Source organism: Parus major, chromosome 3 (assembly GCF_001522545.3).
Source record: "Parus major isolate Abel chromosome 3, Parus_major1.1, whole genome shotgun sequence".
In the NCBI taxonomy this organism is placed as follows: domain Eukaryota; kingdom Metazoa; phylum Chordata; class Aves; order Passeriformes; family Paridae; genus Parus; species Parus major.
Window position 1 is genome coordinate 46,174,143 of NC_031770.1, and position 23,158 is coordinate 46,197,300.

Sequence of the window (23,158 nt, forward strand, 5' to 3'; positions counted from 1 at the left end):
CCTCTTTTCATAACAGGTTAGTGCTCGCCCTCAGTGTTGGTGTACAGTTTTTATGGCATGGAAAAATAGGGATGTTTCTGCCCTACAAAAATAAATGCGTTGAATTCTTTAGTTGGAATTTTCACAATGTAAAAAAAAAATAATCCCAAAGAAACTGGATAAGTAAAAAGAATCCCAAGTATCACGAAATCAGTGGATCTTTTGGCAGGTGGCAAAATCCACCAGCCTTCATTTTTTTCTGTCTTTGAGAAATAGCTTTCGAAAATTATACATTTAAAAGAAAAAAAAAATCAGTTCTTGTAGTCCATTATGAAAATGAATCCAAATCAAACCTTTGCACATAAACTGTATGAATTCTTTGGTCCTGTAGAAGCTGTTAGACATTAAGGAAGATGGGAAGAACATTATTGTTTTTTTTCCCTGTGCCAAATTGAAAAAAGGGGGACAAAGACTTTTTTAGTAAAATAAAAAGAATATATGAGGGAAATCCAATGTATTCAAATGTTTTAGACTTAGTATTTTACAAGGCACCAGAAAAAGAAACAACATCAAGCATGTTTTCACAGAATTTTTACTAAAATTATAGAGGGGGGGAAAAAAGTGACTAATTTCATGCTTCCTAATGCAAAAAGCATGGCTCCCAAAGGTCCATTCCTCCATGTGTGACAATTGAGATCAGTGGGAAAGGGACTAGGGGAGGAGGGGTTGTAATGAAAGCACATTATAAAGCTGTCATTCCCAGGAAAATTCACAAGCTGTGATGAATAAACTTTTAACCATCAAATTAGAAAAGCAAAAGGGAGAGTAGGGATCAGTGAGGGGGAGGGGAGAAGGACGTCCCATCAGGCTTACTAGTCTTCCGAGGCAACAAACTTACCACATTGCGTGTGAATTTCTCAAAAGATGTTCGACGATCCAGAGTGTTTTCCAACTTAAATTTGAAATAAATAAAACAAAAGAAACAAAAAGAAAAAGGAGGGGGAAAAGAAAAGCAAGAACAATGGAGTAGAAAAGAAAGTTTGATGTAACAGTGGACTGAAAAACAAAGTTTGTATAAATCAGGAAGCAAACACAGGTATGAGGCTGTAATGGGACTTGGCAAAACGGGATGGGCAAAACAGATATAGTACTCGACAAAAATAATTTTTCATGGGGATCAAACTGGTTTGAATTTAAAGAAAAACTGAAAGTAAAAAGAAATAATGAAGTGCACATCTTGTGTTAATGAACTGACATTCACAAACTTAAGGACTTCACACGGACAGTTGAAGCTTTCTGGTATTTTCAACATCTCTCTCTATATTGGATCTTCAGAAATCAATGTTTGAACAAAAAACAAAATCACACAGTACTTTCAGATAATTTTAGGTTGTCATTATTAACAATAGAATGCTACGGTGTTAATAACTACCTTGTTCCAGTAACAATCAAGGCCCTGATTTTGCAAGGCACAGGGCTCCCAACGGATTCTAGGAGATTACTGTTTAGAGCCCACTAAGAGAATTATTTATCATCATGGAAATCTGCATTGTAAAAGCTGCTCCACATACTCTGGGCTGTGGCTATTCAGAACCCATTCCACAATCTGGAGTTTTCTAAGAAAATATTACATTACAAGACATGAACCTCTGTTTGCCAAAGTGTGACATGATCAGTCTTTCAAAGTCAGATTCCTAGCCTACTCAAAACTATTCATGTAGTAATAGGGAAAGAAACAAAATTAGGAAGCCCCTATATTTATAGTTGAAGTTAGAAGTTATTCATATGAATAATATTGTTTCTAAACACATTCTGTAGCTTTCATAGGTGGAATAAAGAGAACAACAATTATTACATAAGCAAACTTGCAAACATGAAAGACTATTCTTCTGGGATTTTATTTTATTTTTTTTAATGTATTTGTAAAGCACTTTGCAATTTAAGGTGCTTCATAACAGAGAAAAACAGTACAATATGGGATGTAAAAATAAAAATAAGTTTTGCTAGATTAACTTATTGAAACATGCCCGCATGCAGGATATATACACATATATGTATATTGAACTCCTGTGTGTATGTGACCCTCCAAAAACGCCAAGCTGGTCACCTACCAGATATCCAGTTGCACTGGCACAGGGGAGAGAAGACTGAGTATTGTTGCAAACATAACCACTGCTTTGCACAGTGGCAAGACAAAGGCAAGATGGACCAATACCTTTTTCTTGGCCTGTAGCAGCTCCTGGTAGGCACTGGATCGTATAAAACGAGGATAAGAATCACTTTTCATCAGTTTGTAAATGTGCTCCTGAAAAGGAAAAGAGGAGCTGTTACTCCCAGAGAAGAGGACAAATGGGAGGTAGCCGCATGTTTTGGCTGTGGAATGTACACCAGCTAGCACTATTATGAATAGGAAGTATTAGAGGAGAGCAGGTTTCAGCTCTGAAGCTAAGGCTTAATTGCTTTCTATTCTTAAAGCCAAAATCCCACCCATTTCTTATGTATAATTATACAACACGCCTATCTTTAATTTATAGACCAAATTTTCCAGTACAAAATTATTTTCTAAGAATTGACAACTGAGTCCTAGCTTCAGACCCCTTACTTATTAGTTTAGCTAAGTGATGACATTATGAGCTGTGGGTCCTTCCTCATCAGATTTTCTGAATTAGTTTCTGGAGATACTCTTGTGATTTCAGAGGCTAGGTAGAGGTATTAGGTTTTCAATTCAGCGCCACATATAATGCTTAGGTTACTGAGGATTTCCTCTGGCTACTCTTGAAAACATCCTTTGACAGATGTTTACTCTGCTCTCCAGCAAACAATATAAAAAGGAAAATACATATGTAAATTGAAAAACTGTTCCAGGCTAATCTAATTTTCAAGATATTAATTCTTCAGAGGATTATGAAAATTTGGAAACCTTCATTCAAAAAATAAATGACAAGTGCAGCTTAAAAAACATTTAATTTTGGAACATTCTAACTTCTGAAAAAGATGAGAAACAAAAAACCTGTGATGTAGAACATCTGAAAATTCTAGTTCTGATTATATGCTAAAGATTTGTAGAAAAAGCAACCAGAATATTAAACACTCTCAAAAATATTTTTTAAAAATCCTGAATCACGTTAGCTATCTTCATGGAGTTTTTCTTTTACTCAAATTCTATTTTTTACTGTAGGAAACCTGTTGCCCAGCAATTGGGAAACAGCAAACAAACTAGAAAGAAAATACTGTTTCTCAGCTTGATAGTGCATAAAATTAGTGAGCACAAAAAAACCCCAAAACAAACAAACAAAAAAACCTCAAGCAGAACTCCCCACACCTTGTCTAAATATTAAGGCAAGGTAAAATTAGAACTGATATTTAATTTTTGCTGTATTAAAAATTATTCTACATGTGTTTCATTGTATTTCTTACACTAAGCAGAGAAATTCTGATGTACATTCAGAATTTAGACTGGTTTAGTTGGAGCAAGTTTTTTGTCACTCAGTGTCTGTGAAAGCAGACAATGAATGCAGTTAACAGAGAGCAAAAAGTGGTGATAGGCATTAAAATTTAATTTCTGTACAAGAAATATGCCTGTAAAAGCAAGAATAAATTGGGCTGCATTATTATTGTTAATGTACACATTAGCCAGGACACGTTAATGCACATATTTAGTGCAATCGGGCTATTTTTACATACATGTCCCATTTTACTTATGTGTCTGCATTTGACATGGAGTTTCATCTTTCAGTATCTCCAGTCCAGAAATGCTTTCCATACATTTTTAACAACAGTTAAATGACCCACCAACTGCCAGAATGGCACACCAGCAGTTTCCTTCCCAGCTGTCAAGTCAAAAAAAGACTGTTGCAGAGACAGAGCCCTAATCCTGACAAAACCCTTCACCTCAGGCAGGACACTTTAAAGCTCCTGAAGCTTCAAGTGAGAACACAGCAGGAGCAGCCTGTCCTTTTTCCAGAGAAATTAAGGCTTCCAGGTTTAAGGTTTTTTGCTGAACTTGATGAACTAAGCAGAGGTCCTCTCCAGGTGGCAAAGTCCTGATTGCATAAATACTGAATACTCCAAGTCTTTTATAAATGAAGAACAAAATTATGAGATAAATCTGCCAGTAAAAGGGTATTGAAATTTTACACTTACTAGGTATTAAAAAAAACATAAATAATACTGCCAAGGAATTTAAATGTCCATTAGTCACTCTATTGCAGAGACATATTTTTTTAAAACTTTCAATCTTGCTCTATTGTTTACTTTTGCCATTTATGTCTTTGCTATACACTGCATTCTTAAATCTCCAGGGGTCAGCAGACGCAAGCAAAACCTGTATGTTTGGTTTAATGCAGAGTACTTCAAAATAGTGGCTATTTCATAGGGTCTTATGAAAATTTTATTGTTTCTTCATAGGTTGCTAGTCTCATAATGGAAAAATGAAAAGGAGGTAAAATTGTTCCACTTCCTATTTAGGGAAGAGGCATTCTCCCAAAAAATGGAAAGCCTCAATTCAATTCCCTTCTCTCCTTCATGGGGCCATTAGCAGCTCCCAAGATGATGACCTAATAATCAAGATGCAGGATATTCTGCAGGGATATGATCTCAGTCTCTCCTTCTGACACCATTTCACTTTGCATTAATAATTAAATTTTCATCACTGGGCTGCTGATGAAAATGGAGGATGATACCAGTTCTGCTACTTTTACTGTGGATCCAATTATTTTCTGTTGCTTTTCTCAGAAGTCTTCAAAGATGAAACAATAAGTTATAAGTCACATGAAGTGTTGCATTTCATACAAAAGTATTTAATTTTTTCTTCACTATATTCTTTCCTCTATTCAAAGTCCCCTTGAAAACTCTATTTCAAGCACAGAACCTTCATTAAGAACTTCTCATGCCTCATGAAAGTAAGAAAGTTACACATTTGCATTGCCAAAATGGCATTTTAGGAAACAGAAAACATTAATTATCATTTAATTCCCAAATACATCTCATTTCTGTATATAGATTTCACTAGCCAATATTCCTTTTCCAATGTCCATAAACACAACTGCAAACTGACCTGAGCATCTTCAAATGTGTATCTTCCAGGTTCCTTCACATTCTGAGTGGTTTTGTCATAACTTTTTGAATCTAGGTTGATAGCGCTGGGTGCACCTGGAGCAAGAAATTCTTGCCAGATTTCTTGGACGCGAGCAGGAACTTCACGGATTGGCCTCTTCTTCAGGTCTTCTACTGCTAACCAGAACCTACGGCACAACACAGCACCTTGACTTCCAGCTCAGGATAACCACTAATGAAGTACTCTTGTTCTTCCTTGCTCTTAAAAAAAAAATTAAGTAACTGAAGTTTTCATCTACATATGATAAAATAAGAAAAGGCTGAGTGATTTTATGTTGGGACCAGCATTCTGGTATACTGTCAAGGCAATCAATGCACCTGAGGAAGCAATTATTAGAAGGCTCTTCATGGGACGGATAGGAAATCTTCATTACTTATGTATGGTAACATGCTTACAGGAAGATCCTAGATTTAGCTGGAATTAAACTGAGACTTCATTTTGGCCAAACCACAAGGGCTTATATTATTTATAAATGGACCACTTTTTGACATTCCTTCAAAAGCTATATACTTTTAAGCTATATATAATTATATACTTGCTATCTACATGAATCTCTGAGTCCTACTAAATCCTAAACCATGTAACTCTTTTTTTTTTACCCACAAACCATGCATACATTGGAAAAGCATTTGTTTTGCTAATTATAATTTAATTTCTCTTTTCCGCGTTCCATTCATATGCATATTTTTGCTAAAAATGCTGAATGGAATTACATATTCTCTCTTCTCCTGCTGAGCAAAACAACACTGGGCAGCCATATATAGTGCAGCCAGTTCACTGTATCCTCATTCAGTCTGGAGCAAGATCACTAAACAGGTCTTGAGCACTTTATGATCATAGCTAACTAGCTGTAAGCTTTATTTCATTGTTTCTTCTATTGATGTTCAGACTTTCTCATGGAACAAAATAATCCTAAATTAATTTAGGATCCCATTCTTAGACACGGTTCAGACCTTTTAGTTCTCCCCCAAATCCAAGAACTCAATGGAAGTTTGACTTCAGTAAACATGCAATATATACCATTGCAACTTTTCATTATTGTTCTGACACAGCTATGAAATGGATAAGCTGAGCCTTGAAGTGATTTAACTTTGAAGTCAGCTAGATTTTCCAAGGCTCACAAATTAATTGGGTGCACCTTTAAAATGTGGTTGCACCCTACTCGCACTGTGAAATCAACTTAAGCTTTCTTAGCTGAGTTCAACAAGGATGGGATAGAAGAACAGTGAAACTGTACTCAGACCCCCAAGAAAGCATAATGATACCACCCTCAATCCAAATTCTAATTTGATTATTGCAAAACACTTAAGAGAGGATAGTAAAGCATAGCAAACCCTACAGTATTCCTATTACCAGATATTCTTGAGAAAAATTACCAATCAGGAAGCAATTATTCCTTCACAGTCCTTTTGAAATTTTCACAGTTTTGAAATTTTTTTGTAGCACAGATAGTATAGTCAGCTTCTCACTACCAAGAAGACTATTTTAGGTATTTCTACAACCTTCAATTTCAATAGTACATAAGCACAATTTTTTCATCTAAAATTCTCCAAGAGACAGAGATGCAATATTGTCCCAGCTTTGCAAATATATTAATAATGTACAGTGGTTTCTCCAAGGTCACAAAGTGGATCTGTGCCAATAGAACTCCAGTTTCAAAACTTATGGGTAGCACCACTTTTATATAAGAACTACAGTGTGAATTGAACATAGTTCTGCACAGAGCAGAATGGGGATGTATCCTGGGAATCTGATGGCCATGCAGCAAGGAGAAATGCCTGATAACTCAAGTTTCAAAGCTGCAAAGCTCACAAACTCTAATTCAGTTCACTCTCTCAAATTTGGGCAACCTACTTTGGTTTCCTTAAGCTGCTTTCGATATTTGCATTTAAAAGCACATATCCTGCAGTGCTAACCCCTTCAAGCACATCTTCTGGGATTGACTGATTACTCATGTGTCTCCAAGTCAGGTAAGGAACACAAAAATTAAAGGGAAGGATGCTCTCTGTAAACACACATTTTCTATCTCCCTGCAGACATCATGTAGATCTAGCTCAGAGATGTCACTTCCTTTTTTTGTTCCATTGTACCACTGCCAATAATTCTGGAAGTCACTGCAAACATGCCTTAGGATGCTATTTTTTTTGCAAGTAAACTGGTTTCATATAGTGGGTTACAGTCATTTATGGGGAAATTGATGGGAGATAAATTTCAATAAATTTAACTTCTATGCTTGCAGCATAGAATATGGAGGTTGTATAGACCTATTATTACAGGCTAAACACTGGTTCTTTGATAGATTAATTTAATTTTATCCTTCTAACAATAGCTTTCAAAGACTCTAGTAAAAATATGAAACTCTAAATATAGAAACCTCTCTAACAGTGGGAAGAATTGTGATTTCTGTGTTATGTCTAGGGTGCTTATTTCACAGCCAAGACACATTTTTAGATTTTGATCTACTTATTTATCTTTTAAGAAAAGATGCCTGCCCTCCTCCCACAGAGAGTTGAATTCAAATATTCAAAGTTAGGAAATGACAAAAAATAGGGCTGCCCCCTCATGCATTTTCAAAAATGACTTTTTCCAATATCCCATGGCAACCAACAGCACAGATGAAGTTGAAATGGAGTCAACAAGACCTCAGCACAGGGCCTCAAATCAGAAGAGCTCCCTGTACCGTTTTGCAGCTCTCTGCCTCATGAGCTGTGACCAGAGCAAGGGAAGACTCCTGTAGCAGAAAGGACATGGTCCACAACATTAATTGTGTGCAAGGGCAGCAGAGGGGAGAAGGGGAATTGCATTTTGGGCAATGTAGTACACTGACTTGGTGCAACTTAGTGTAAGGAACTAGAACTCAGCTGCCCTTGGATGAAACTGCATCTCCTGTGGGTAAAAGTTTGCTTTTGCCATGGAGACCCTTTCTAGCAGATGCTCGGCACTGTTTGAACAGAGACCTGAGTAGCTGAGTGTAAACCTCACTGCTGTCTTCTACTCCAGCATTTGGGCTGCTGGAGTCACACAGCATGCTGGGTCACACAGCAGACACACAGCAGAGTGAGAGTGTGTAGTGTATGGTAGTAGTACATCCAGCCACATGCACTGGTAAAACACATGTTGCAAGATATCTGGGGATTATGTCCTACAGCTGGATTACTTTCAAAGCCATGGTGGCCTCATGGATAAATAGCACAGCTGCAACACAGCTTCTGTCCCATCAACTGACCTAAATGTCAGGTGCAGCCAGATTCCAGACCAAGCTAATCAGTTAAATTTAGCCCACAGGAACAAAGAGTGGGAGAAGGGCTGCAGTGGTTCTCCATGAAATGTGTGAGGTACAGTCAGTGTGGAAACACTGAAGTGAGAATTATGTGAACTTAGCACTCAGTGCATGTGACACAACAAGTAAGAGGCCAGACTTTTCAGCACTTTCAGAAAAAAAGCAAACAAAATCCTAAACAAGCTCTATTAACAGAACCATGTAATATTTTTCCAGCGGCAGGAAACACAGCTCTCAGATTTCTAGAGTCCACCTTGCCAACTACAACTTCAAGCTTCAAGGCATAGTAGAACTGAAGGATTTCAAGAATATGACAGAGAAACTCATTAAATCTTGCAACTAGTTCTTTCCCATCTACTCTGCAGAAATGGAAAGATTGCTGGCACTTGATATTTAAGCTTGAGTCTGAATGACAAATAACTCACATGCAATTTCAGCTTTGAGGATTAAATTTTGGTCAAGTTCTTAGCGTCCACAACAGGGCTTCATAATCACCAGTGTAAAGGATAAACACCTCAAAAATTGTCAGCCTGCAGGGGAATGGTCAGACAAAAATTATTGAGGGAAAACATCCAAATCTAACAAATTTCTCAATCCCTCTCTTCTTTTTCTGGACAACAAGAATGCAAAGTCCCTTTTACCTACTAGTCACACATTGCAGACCTAAGAAATGAGCATCAAAGGAGGGAGCAAGGGGTCCAGTGGCTTTTCCTTCTGTGTATCATGGAACCTAACCTGTCACCACTCTCCACTAACCAAGGAGGTTTTTCAGTCTTAGAGCTGCTCTGGAGATCACACCTACTACAATACTGCATTAGGATTTGCACAGGTTTTCAGGTTGGCAGGTCTGAAATGATTTAATCTTTACAGGCTCCAATTCCTACAAAATAAACAGTTGGGAGCATATTCAGCATACAAATATTAACTTTCCAAAGAATTCTTCTGCACTACAGAAAAAGGAAGGACAAGACAAGGAATACAGTTTCCTACAGAAATTAAAGACATTAGGTCTCCAGGTGCCATGCTGCAGTAAGTTTGATTTTATAAACTCATTCTCTTTGAAAAGTACTTTTTTTAGTACTTGGAAAACCTTATGACCAAGCTCAATAGTACTGGATCATACTCAAATTTTAGTCTTGTGCATTTAAAACAATGCTCACCATTTTTGTAATAGGCATTGGGAATTTCATAAATCTATTATCCAAAATATATGTTACTTTAGCTATTTGTTCTGTGTATTGAGCAGCATACAAAACAATTCTTCCAAAAAATCTGCATGGTAACAAGAGACCACAAGTCATACCCTGCATTAGGTGAGAGCAGAATCCAACCTGCCAACTGCAGGCACACTGTAATGAAGTTACTGCACCGATAGAACTGCTTAGACAGTTTTATTCCTCTGCTATGCTTTTCAAAACTCCTTCAGAGAGGGAAATACTAATAAGCTCCATTTACAGCCAAAGATAAAAGCACAGAGATACAAAGTAAGAAGGAGAAACCTGGTTATGTTCCTGATCACTGCACAATCCTTAATATTAAATCACAGCTAAAGTTCCTTCATTCTTTGAGACAGGATCTGTATCCACCAAGAATGATATTGTCAGATACCTCAGTTGAAGTTAACGTAACTCTAACAGTGGGATTTTTGCTATATAACATCACTACACTTGAATAGAAATGATGTATCTGGTAGACTTATCGTTTCACAGTTTTGGTACTTGTTTCACCAAAATGAGGTATAAAACATCTAATCTACTAATACTGAAGCTCCTGTCGTGCCTGCAGTCCCTGCTGTATCCTGTGTACTCGGTCTGAAAGCTCAAAAGCAGGGTGCCAGCTGCCTATCCAACTATAGGCTTGGCAGTGTTGTACGTTTTATGATTAGCTCTGTAAAAGTACAAGAACCAGCAACTGATTTGAGTTGAATTTGTTGCAGTGGGAAGATGTGGGTGGACATAATTATTTTTCTCAAGGTGGCTGTCAAAATAAAAATTAAAAAAATACCACTAAAAACCTCCAAATTACCATGATGGGGTTAACAGGTGAGCAACAAAAGTGGTCGCCTTCTAAGGTTTATTTAGTGGTAATGCTTGAAATCATTAAGCTTTTAACTTCTGTTATTGACATCTAACACATTTTGACAGCCATGCACAAAAAGCTTTACAAATTCATGTTTTCTAACCCAAATTTAGTATGTGAACCTAATGTATTTATTTCCCTACAGTTTGGGAATTTACAAACATAATTCTGAGCTTCTGAGGCAGTTTTCCTTCAGTTAATTATCACAGAAAGCACCTTTTCAGAGCAAATTTATCCCCTGGCTGGCCTTTAATATCATATCCACCATTACTCAGACATTTTATAATGCAAATTTAAGAATTTAGAAGAAGAGACAGAAGAGTAGATGGCATGTCAAGGAATCATCTCTGAAGAAATTACGTGAGAGAATTTTTCTAGATCAGTTACTTGCAGTTTGCCTGTATTTAGTGTTGTAAATAGGATTAGACGAAAGAGTTAGGGATTATGCAGTAACAGTCTAGTTGGCAGAGAGACAAATTAATCACAGAAAAGCACCAGAAACTGCAGCACACACTGGGCTCAATAGGTTCATGTTTGAACAGCTGCTCTCCATAATAAATTACCAGGATGCTCTTTAAATAATAATTTTTAAAAAAATACTTTTCCTTTTCTTGGTATTATTCTGATTTTTAAAAATTCATTTTACCAACTGGAGTTTTTAGTAAGAAAAATCTGCATCTGTGACAAATTAAGTCATCAACATACACATACAGGTCAGGCTGTATTTGTGATGCAAAATTAATGCTTGAATATGAACACGGTCAGCAACTTAAAGAACTCCAACTCTAATTATTCTGCTGACAAATTTAAATTAACAACAAGGAGATCTGTGCAATTAATCAGCATTTATAAATCAACACCATAAATATTAAATGCTGCTTGTAAGATGCTACAAAAGCATAATTTTAGTATGAATAGCTGTGCTGCACCACTTTAGAGTGAGAATTGGCATAGGAAAAAAGTAGGTTAGGATTATTCTGAGTTCTAGAACATAAATGCAAATAGGATTTATACTACTTATGTTATTGGAGAATGGAAAGTGATACGTATGACATCTGACAAGAAGGTGGAATTAAGAGAAAAACATGTTGCCTATATTTTTGTACTATGCTCAGCTTAATTTGTCTGTCTATAGAAGGGCTGTTATTAATCTCTCTGAAATAACTCTTACTGAAATATGACTTTCTTAGAACAGCAAAACAAAACATGCTATTAACCAATGGATGGACCATCATTTTTAAAATCAAATAATTTTTCCCCTCACTTGAAAGTAATTCTGTAAATACACTTTCAAAAACATGCCCTACATGCTTCATACTCTAGGAACACTTTTCCATTTTACAGTTAGTGAGGAATTTGAGAGATAGATGTCACCCAACTTCAGCTGTGTCACATGCACAAGTTCTAGAATATTGGCTGAGATTTTCAAAATGATCCCCAGAAACCAATGATGAAACCTGATGAAAGTCTGTAGATTTTACTTTTAGATCCTTTGTTTATTTTTAAACTTATTTATTTTCATTTTACTCTTCTCATAATATTTGATTAAATATATTGAACAGGCTTTGAATGAGTCAGTTTTATACCTGTTTAAAAGACAAGCTGAGAGAAAAGCTCTTACATAAGTAGTTTGACCAAAATTTGAATATGAATGGAAAAATATGCTTCATGTGAGTTTCTGTTAACTATGTTAATATTTCTCTCAGCCTGTACATGAAAGTGGGCAGCAATCTGCATGAATTAATTCCGAAAGGTGAGGAATATTTTTAAAGGAGTCAAAAATCAGAAAGTATCAGGAACAAAAAAAAACAAAGCAAAATACTAATATAACTTACATTATAAAATAATGTATCTCTCATTTACCTTAAATTTTCTGAACTGAATTCTGACTCCAAGAATTTCAGAAACTGCTCTCTTCCCACAGGGTCTTTCAAAGCTTCATCCATGCCAAATCCCCATCGTTTCACTCTCTGCTGTCCTGGCTCTTTGCTACAGAAGAAAAAACAACAGAACCCGAATTGGGCAATACCTCAGTATTCTAACAATCTAACAATTAATTAAATTATTAATCATAATTTATACTAACTTCTAAAGCTCCATGGTTTTCTCACTTTTTTCTCACTGTGCAATGTTCAGCAATGAGCAAACAGACTGCTAAGATGAAGGTAATACACAGAAAAATAAAGATTTCCAACCAGGAATGTTATCAGAATTAAAAAACCTTTTTTTCACCACACTAGAAGCCTGGAAACTGGTTACTGTAACATTTCACACAGATTTATTAATCTGTAGGACTTCCCATCTTACAAAACTGTAAAACTTTGGAAAGACCAAAAGGGTACTGCATTGCCCTTCTGCCTCAGTATTTTCCTGCAGTACCTCTTTCTGAAATCTTCACCTTTTCAGAAAAGCATGTTATACTCCCTTACTTCCAAAGAAGAAATTAAATTATATACCTTGCCTCCAGTTCCCAGAAAGTGGTGTCATCTGATATCCAAGGGTTTGAGGGATCAGGGGGCACAAGAAAAGGATCATATTCCAAATACTGCTCTGTATAAGCTAATAGACTAGGAAAACAAAAGCATCAAACATTGTCATGTCAGGAGGAAAAGAAACCTGATCACGTTACCCTGGTTAACAAGTTACCTTGCATCAACTGAACCATGGTAATTGTGTGTGCACACACCCAGAAGGCAGCTACTAGCTCAGAGTGAAATAGGTTTGCACAAGCTGTTTGAAAGTGGACCATTGAAGACAGAGGGGTGGCTCAGGTCTACCAAGAGTAGAAATAAAATAAGCTTCCCTAATACTTCCACATAGCTCCATTTAAGGTTCCTTTAGGCATTAATGAATTAGATCATACAACCTCTTCCATGCACATTTTTTTTCATAAAGGAACATGTTTTATATCCCTGTGGTTTTAATCATCGGTTTCCTTAAAATCTGTTCTAAAACACTGCATGTTATGCAAATTATATTTATTAGCCCTGCAGCTGCTAGTACTCCTTTTATTTTTTCTTAAATATAATTAATATTTTTATTATTTCCTAATCAAAGGACAATATTCCCAGGTTTGCTTTTTCAAAAATAAATACTTCTTTTCCACATTTTTTTAATATTCAGGAATTGGTCTGACTCAGTTGCTCACACTAAAACTTTGCTTGTGTTCTGGTAATCTCCATTGTCCTTACTTATGCTTGCTTTCCTTTGGCCTCATAATTTTTGTAAAATTATTGCCAAGTGAGGACAACTATTCTTTCTTTTCAATTCCTATTATATTTAGTGTAAATTATATTTCTACTGTTCAGCAAACAAAAAAAATCTTAACCTGCTCTCTTTATAAATAAATATTTATATGTATTTGCACATGTATGCACACATTCACACATATAAGCAGATATATATACACAAAAATTTATTGAGAAGATGAAGAGCAATTTGTATTTGGCCTTATTTTCTTTACTAAGCCCTATGCAGCTCAATTTTCTGTAATGTTGGGCTTTTTGTTTGATTTGCTTTCTAGGCCCTTCCTGACAAATTTTGGCCTTATTTGGAGACAGATTCCTATCAGTGTCATAACTCTGACCCAATCTGAGCCCAAACTCACATTGTTCAAGCACTGACTGAGCTCCACACCAGCCAGTTTCCTTCCTTCATCAGTGAATGAATTCAATCCTTTTGAAATATCTAAACAATAACCCCAGACCTATTCCCATTTAGCCTCTCTGCCAGTGAAAGGTGAAACTTGTGATCACTTGGGCAGAGGGTCTTTCAGTGACTTGGGTTTATCAGAAATGTATCATGGAATATCTGGAATATTTTTATCACTGAAAAGAACTTCATACTTCTCCACTTAAAGTAAACTCTCATCAGTTATTTCTGTGACATCTGAGCTCCCATGTCTCTCTTTGAAGAGCTATTTGCTGTGAATAGCTCTTTGAAGCTATTTTATACCGACATTTTCCCCAGTAGTTATCATTCTAATTGAAAAAAATAGAAAATGTGACAATATACGTACCTCTCTGCAACTTTTGACATTTTTAATCTATGTCTGTCTAATTGCATTTGCCAGTGCTTAATCTGCAAGAAAGGAAGGCAAAGAGTTTTATATGTAATTTATTGCTTGACTCTATTTCTATAACTTTTTTATTAGGGCTGTAATTGTACCTTAATTTATCCTAGGGCACAGAAGAGAAATATATCTGAATTAAAACATCATTTCACCAGTATAGCTCTAAAATAAACGGAAGTTTCCATTAAATAGAAAAGATCATACAGAGACAAAAAATGTGCCCAACATAACATAATTTTCCCAAAAGGTTCATCAACAGAAATCCAATTAGCCTTTTTTTAGATTTTTGAGGAGAACTAATACTTCTTCAGACATTTAACTTCTCCAGACTCTAACATCTCACAAAGAGTAACAAAGTTTTAACAGTAGATACAAGTGTGAACCTACACGGAGTAGTAAGTATGCCCCCAAACCTCAAGTCTGTGTTGAAATAAGAGCAAGCTGTCTGCAGCTGAAGGGGCTAAAGGGATTATTATACAAAGAACCCACTCAATTGCCTACTTCCCATTGCCTTTAGGTGTTTAATGCATGATACAAAAAGTTCAGGTTTTGTCTCATTAATTTTGATGAAGTTACATGCCCAAATCCATATCTCTTGAGATGAGGAAAAGGTTTATGAAATATTTGCAACAGCTGTTTTGAATAACTTCCCAGTTACAATAATTTTTGGGTGTACACCTAAAAAGTTATTTCCTAAAAAGTTCATTTAAAAGTACAGGTTTGTAGTTAAGTTCCAAACCTCTTGGTGTAGTTCATCTTCTGTGGGTGGCTTACTCTCAGGCACTGGCGTGTGCGTAGGGCTGTGACTTCGAATGTCGTTTTGTAAGCCATAGACAGACTATGCAAAACAATATGGAACAATGACAGCTGCTTTCAGACAATGCTTTCTACACACACTCATAGTAACTGTGCTCAAGGAGTTAGCCAAGATCATCTTTCCCCCTAAAGAAACTGCAATAACCCATGCACTCAGATTAAGTCGTGCTTCTCCACTGGAGTGTAAAATAAAGACTCCCAAACTCCCACAATTCCATAAAGCCACACAAGAAAGGATCTACTTTTATTAGGTCTCTATATTAGTATCATAGTAAACATGGGGAATGACACTGAGAGATGCTATTACAGTAAGTGGAGACCACTGGTAGGTGGACTATCCTGAGAGGTACACTGACACACAGATTATTTGGATGACTTCCAAAATTGCAATTACTGTCTACATTACAATTACATTAATCTGGACTTTTCACTATCATAAATAAGCCAAGCTAAAACTTTCTCTAAATCCACTTTCCTTCTTAAAACACACATTTCTATGGGTCAACATGCAAATGCACCTCAAAGAAACTACTTTAAAGTGGGAGTCAGTCTACATGGTTATGTTGCAAGGAATTTAAAAGTGTTGAGCCAATCCATCTGTACATTCCTAGAGAAGTTATAATACTCTAATTACAATCTAGTTTAGATAGAGCTAATTTCTTCCATAATTTCCAGTCATCCATTTGGGCCATAACTATAAAATAGAGACACTCTTTTCATTAAGACCAGGACAAAAACTGCTGTTAGAGTTTACTCTGAATTTTAATTTTGTTTTTCCTTAATTAGTGACAGAAACATTTTTATATGCTTGATTCAATCTCCTAAACAACATGAATAAAGCATGCAAAAATGAATTTTATCTTCAAAATCTCTTTGTATTTCTCCAAGAATCTTGTGATAGCATTTAATTAGCATTAGCAAATTTGTTAATACTAATTCAACTAAAAGCTTATAAAATATTAACATATGTTCATGCATTTGTTCCTTGCAGCTGTAAGAAAAAAGTGCTTTAAGAAATTATGGAAATTCATTCTATAAATTTCCTCCACCTCCTGCTTTTGCTGTAATAACCATACTTACCTTTCTTGTTTTATGTGGATTTCTCATTCTTGAAGACTTTTTTATATCCACTTCAGTAGTGTTTACACAGCCAGGCTATTAAAAGAAATAGAAAGAAAAGAAAAAGTCTAAATCTGTGAAGGAACTCTGAGCTACTCCTCTTCAGTGTGCAAGACTAAAAAATAATTCCACACCATGAAATTGAAATAAAATAAATTGCTAAGGTAATAGAAACCAGTCCGTTTCTGCTTTGGTTTTGCCAAGGAAGTAATTCATTACATTCTAGCTATCCCTCTAAGGAGTATGGTTGACTTAATGAAACAAAATAAACAGAATTATGCAATATTCACCTCAGGCTCACTTCAGAAGCATGTGGTTTTAAATTTTTAATGAGAATCTCCCTTTAAAACTAAATTTTTTTAAAAAAAAAGTACCAAAAAGGGTTTTGTTCCTTCAGAAAAGAAAGGAAAAAAAACCCAAACCAAAACAATAAAACAGGCTTGTGCAGCCTGATCAGAAGATTGACAGTCTAAACAAAATTACTCTCAACATATCAGATTTGGGTTTCAATGGTTCATTCTTACAACTCTGTGGCCTCCCAAAGCACACAAATAGTTTCTAGTTTCTCCTAATTCAACTTCCTTTGACACTTACCTCTAAGTACAAAATCTATGTGTAAATCTGCTTTTTACCCATTCCTGGAAACAAATAATATTAAGTGTTTTGCTCTCAGGTGAGTTTTATCTATTGATTTTAGAGGGATTACATTTGACACTGAGTGGAAACGACAAAATCTGCTCTCTAGTGGGAGCAGATTTTTAGTGCAAGTATGTTGGGATTTTTTTAATGGAAGTAGCTAGATATTGAATTTAATTGCCCAACAGCCAAACTGGACTTATCATTGATCTAATGATACAACCTCTGTCTTCTTATCAAAATGGAAAATGCTTGATGTGACTGTATATTTAACACGACAAAATTTTAAAAATTTCTTATATAGCCTAAGAATTTCTTACATAGCTAATAAAAAAATAGCTTTCACTATAGAGAGCAATAGTACTTTGCATCTGGAAAATATTCTAAGCAACAGACTGATTTTTTTTTTAATCTAATATGCTTTTTAAAAATAAATAAATAACTAAATAAAGTTTCTGTTTTAAAGTAATCAGTTAGTGTGCATTTGATTGTATAACATTTGAAGTAGAAACAGTTCCTCATTGCTAATGATAGAAAGTAGACAATATGCTTAAGACTGCATCTGACACACAGAATTGGGATGGTATCTTTTGTGCTTCTGAACAAAAATGGGAGGTTTTGAACTCAGAAATAACTTGCAAATCTCAAAGAAAAAGGTTGAAAAATACAAAGTTCTGCATGATGGTCAATTGAAAAGCAGAAAGCAATTTCCCAGGGTAGTATACTGAGATATAAAGTTTAAAAAGAACAAGTGCATCTACTTTAGGATTACAGCAGCAGCTGGCAGTGAAGAAGGCAGGGGCTTTAACAACATCTACAGCCTTTGAATGTAACAATTGAAATAGCAGGCACACTTACATAAGGCACAAACTGTTATTTGTTCAGTTTTCAGTTATGGTTTGTTAAAAGCACGTCCTAAAAATGGAAAGGGGTGGAACAAAAGGCATAAACCTCATCAAAGCATCTTATTTTTAAAGATTTCAAGCCCACCAGCAGTAAATTGGTACGGACAGATCCTGCGACTTGCCTGCGTAACTTACATGCCAGAATTGTGCAGATTGATGCCAGGGGGACAAGAAATTCTGGGACACTCTTAGAAATGACACAAGGGCAAAGCTTCTGCTGGTTGCAAAGAGGCCCAACCCAGTCCTGAACTTCTACAGCACTTAGTGGATTCTTTCTGACACCTGGCTGATTAAAACCTCTCATGCTGAAGTGAAGTTGCTCGGGTGGGGGCATGCAGGAGAGGCTGTGGGGGGAGAAGCTGGACCAAGGTGGGACTGAAGAGAAGCTGACAGGACAGCAGCCCCAGGAAGGTGGAGGCAGGGAAGCATCAGGAAACTCCAGTGCAGAAGGGGAAGTGGCTAAAGGGTGCATCAACTACTCTGACAACCTGTGGTTACAATAGGAGCTTAAGACATGTATCACTATCTCTATACAACACTGTTCTCATAACTTCGTTTAAATTATATGACTGAAAGTACTGAATGTAGATTGGGACACAATTTATTTTTTCTCAGCTGAAGTACATTTATTAAATTATACTTGATACAAGATGGGTTTTATTGTATTTCTGACGCTGCTAAATTTCATCTGTCAATGTTTAGGAATAAATATCAAACATATTTTCAATTAAAATAAACACAAAAAGTTGCATTATATGAACATTTTGCTAAAATAACTCAGTCTTTTTGGGGAAACCTTTGCTGGACAACATTTAATTTTATTTGTATGTCCCCATTAACATAATAAGTATGTGTTTGAATACAATTATATCCAGCTGTGTTTTTGTGTTGTTTTTTTAACTGTACTACCATAGTTCAAATAGTGAGATGCCTGTCAGAGTGCTCTGCTGCAAGAATTCCATTTAGCGTGTGGTATATAATTTGCATACTAATACTGTAAATAGTTTTCAAACAAATTTCCTGGAAGACTCAAGAACTCCTCTATATGTATAAATGGAGAGCTTATTTCTTTCAGGAGTAATGTTCTGTGTGAAAACAACTTCCCCCCAACACACACAAAGGAAAGCCTTGTGACCTTCTTGAATTTATCATACAGCAAGATCATAACCAGGGCAGAATCTAGTCCTCATCAATTTTTAAATGTCTGGGTGAAAAACTGTCATACCTTCACTTAGGTTTTTTCCATCCATCTTTTAGCATGTACTTATCTCAAAGTACAAATGCCCTTGTATTAATTTAAATCAAAGGACAGGTCAGTCCAGTTGTGATAAACTCACTGGATATAAATGGATACAGATAAATAATATTAAAAAAATCCACATATAGAGGAATTTCAATCCCTATTTCAATTATTGGATAACAACATTAGTAAGAATCCCAAGCACCACCACTTTCTACTGATGCTGTCTAGGAGGATGCATACCAGGAATCTGCTAAGAAACACAAAAGAAGGAAGAAGCCTTGTCTGTAAGCAGAGGAGGTGCCAGAACTTACATGCTTTGATCTGGCTATCACCGGCATTTGAAGCAGCCATCTGAGATTACACTGAGTTAAAAAAAAATCCATATTGATATTGATGTTCTTTCCCTGCTAACTGTGGCAACAGTGACTAAATGAATTAAGCCCTTCTAATAGTGCTACAGTGTATTAATTTTAGGAAACCTGTAACAACTCTTTGGAAGAATTAATTATTTACATTAAATGGCATGCCCCAGCCATGGTACATTTCCATCCAAGCAGTGCAGAGGATGGAATATTTATAGTCTGCTTGCTGTACAAAGTTGAACCAACTACCCTTTTTATTGCCTGGCCATATAGCCCAAATCAACAGCTGTTAATGCCCTTTTTGCATAAAAATTTCTTCGCTATGGTGTAATTCTAAAAAATGCAAAATGCTCAATAGAGAGTAAATTAATATTTGTAATTAGGTCAGCTGAAGTTTTGATGTGTTTTTTTTTCTTTCTCAAAAAAGATGGCAATTTAACTGTGAATCGACTTAAGCCAAAATAACCAGAAGTTTTCTTGTATCTGAGACAAATATACCCCTGTATGTGGGAGGGAATAAGCTCGTGCATTCCGATAGGCTGGGAACTGTCTGTCTGTATTGCTGCTCTGTAGGAAATGATCTGAAGGAGAAGCTGAACATGAGTCAGCAGTATCTCCTTGCAGCAATGCAGACAAACCACATACCCAGCTGCACTAGCAACTTAGCCAGCAGGCAAAGTGCTTATTTCTTTCTACTCAGCATCGCATGGAAACTTCCAGAACACCAAGACTACTTTTGAGCTCCATAAACAACATAAGAAATATATTTCAAATGGGAAAATCTAGTGGAGGAACAGACTTGTTCTATGCTTGCAAAAGGGGAGAGCTAACTGCTGCCTTTTGTGCCTAGAGAGGGGATTAGAGAGCACCTTTCCCAAAGGTGCACTGTGGAAAGACAGGAGACAGTAATCTGAAATTGCAGTAAAGGAATTTCCAGTTAGCCATAAAGAAATATACTTCACAATAAAAATAAGAGAGGCTGTGGAATATCCATCTTTGTTGATTTTCAAAAGTTGTTTAACCCAAGTGCCTGGACAATCTTATTCACCTTAGCAGTCAGCACTGATTTGAGAAGGAAGTTGGACTAGAAGACCTCCAGAGGTCCCTCTCAGCCTACTTTTCTGTGGTGCAGGCTACTTTTCAGAAGCTGCAGGGACTGAAATTCAAATAATCCACTTTACAGAACACTCCAATCACACTGGTATGAAATTCATCTCTCTACCTTCCCCACCCCACAAGAGCAGAGTGGAAACAAGACTGGTATTAGCTTCCTTACTGATGACCCGGCCCTGCAGCAGCCTGTGGTGTGCTCTCAACCCATAAAAACAAACCTCAGGTTGATTTAAGGAAATGTAATTTCAGTCTCTTTAGCTAAAAATACATAGGTGCTATTTAAAATAATTGCCTCATTTCAATATGCACACCCATAAATTCAGAGTTCATTAAAGCAGTAAATATTTAGGTAGATTGATTCACATACCTTATGCAATTTCATTGCATTTCAGTGTCAATACACTGTCAAATAGATACTTTTTATTTGTTTGGCAGGCATGGGCTAACGTGTTAAGTGCAATTGCAAAATACTAAATTTCAAGATCTCCAAGCTTTCAGAATTTAAAGACTGTAAATTCAAATTATGGACCTGGGTACACAGATGACAGGTCATCTCTTTTACTGGAAAAGATAAAGTCAGACACACAAACATAAAGAAAAAGCAGAGATTGAAATCTTTCTTTTACATTATGCGAAATAGAAGATTATCACCAAAAAATTAAGCTTAAAATTTGAAATTTTCTGAGTGTCAGATGTTAAAGTTGGATTCTGCAACAATCTATTCTGCTATTTCTGTCATTGCTGCTATTCCTGTCATTTTTCTAGGAGTCTTCTAGCCCTCAACAGTAACTATTCATATCACTTTCTAAAGTATAGAAAAGAAGCTAATTAGGCAGTGAGTGAAAAGCAGAACAGCAGAGTTCATTTTATTTGTAGGCTTTCTATTCCAGATTACTTGTGCAGCTATCTGAACAGTGCACAGTTAAAAATCAAGGGGAGTAGATTATAAAATGGAAGATTACAAAATAAAGGAATGAGGAAAAAAAAATCAGTGGTACTCAGCTGAAAAAAAAATCAAAGGAGTTACTAGTTGGAAAAATACCCAGTTTGACTTTGCTAATGTGGATAAGATTGTTTTTTTCTCTTACACAGTCTAGCATCAAAGGAGACATTAAAATCCTATACTGAATAAGTTGTCAGTAATGGCTAAAACTGAGGCTCTCATAAAGAAAAACACAGGCTACATTCTTCTGAACTGCACCAATTTTTCATTTCACTGAGATGGAAGTTATTCGAGTGTGCAGAACCCACTAGAGCTTACAAGGAAAAGGTGAGGTTTAAATGATTATCACTGTATTCTGGGATTTTACCTCATTTTACACACTTCAGAATCAACAAATAAAGAGGCTTTTCCAGTGGAAGAGCTGCATTATCAAAACCTTTGCTGGTGCAATAGGAAGTCTCAGAGGAACATTCCAAACATAATGAGTACAAGTGGTCAGGTCTTTTAATAGGATTTGGAAAAATGGCTGTTATCTTAAGGCGCAGTCAAAGGACAAAATTTCAAAATCAGATAAAAATTTCAGCAAACAAATGTTTTTAAAATGTAGCTCACTTTATAATTAGAGATCAATGAACCTCAATTAAGTGATGAAAAAAATAGACCCAGAAGCCATAGCTGCCAGAACCTGCAAATACATAGGACCATGCACTGATAGTGCTGCTAGGGGAGATCTCACCAGCCCCTGTTATACCACCCAAGGCAGCAAAGACAAACCAGTGATCACAGGGACTGGGCTACAGGAACCACTTCCTTTTTAGTAGAAAAAGGTGCTGTTACTTAAAACTGCAGAACTTAATAATGGGGTTAATTTACAATCAACTAGGCATACCTAATCTGAATCCCTATTATGATCCTCCCTAAAAGTGTATGTTTTAATTAGTATTTCCATTTGGTTCAGCAGTTCTGTGAAAATAACTCTGAGAAGGCAAGTGTGTGAACAACACCTTTAGTAACAAGATCTCAGTAAATCAGCAGATGTCGGAAGAAAGAGGGAAAATATTATTCTGAGTTTAAGTATTCTGAAACAAGCGGTGGATTTTATTTTTTCATTATGCAGTACAATCCCATAACTACAAACTCTAAACTAAATTGGATGGGTCTAGCTACTTAATGATTGTATTATATAACGTTATAGCACTTAGATTTTCATACACACATACAGTAGTATAAAATGAAATTACCATACTACTTGTAGTGGTACCATAGTCCAAGCTTCTGCACAATTAATTTTAGCACAACTATCTCTGAAAATGTGTCCTTTTGATCCAGTTGTGTGACTGACAAACATGCAGTGTGACCGGACTTCCAACACCTTCTGTTAAATCACAGTGCTTTTGTGGAGGTCCCACTTGCATTATAGCTCTAATGAGAAGCAAACACAGAGAGACTAATATTTGGAATACAGTCCAATAGCCATGGTAACCACAAACGTAAA

General features: G+C 36.1%; 1 protein-coding gene across 10 annotated transcripts in view; it reads right to left on the minus strand.

The window, feature by feature from the left end:
- The window catches only part of RGS7 (regulator of G protein signaling 7), a 232,732-nt gene that overhangs the window by 26,293 nt on the left and 183,281 nt on the right, over positions 1–23,158 (minus strand). For 4 of the 10 annotated variants that reach the window (XM_015621722.1, XM_015621730.3, XM_015621723.3 and 1 more), the window contains exons 10-16: positions 16,423–16,497; positions 15,266–15,364; positions 14,473–14,534; positions 12,911–13,021; positions 12,318–12,443; positions 5,036–5,222; positions 2,195–2,284 (exon numbers count right to left, since the gene is read on the minus strand). In XM_015621722.1, the coding sequence (XP_015477208.1) occupies positions 2,195–2,284; positions 5,036–5,222; positions 12,318–12,443; positions 12,911–13,021; positions 14,473–14,534; positions 15,266–15,364; positions 16,423–16,497 (750 nt within the window). Of the gene's footprint in view, position 1; positions 83–877; positions 932–2,194; positions 2,285–5,035; positions 5,223–12,317; positions 12,444–12,910; positions 13,022–14,472; positions 14,535–15,265; positions 15,365–16,422; positions 16,498–23,158 lie in introns of all 10 variants that reach the window. The other 6 variants (XM_015621726.3, XM_015621725.3, XM_015621724.3 and 3 more) reach the window with 2 other exon arrangements.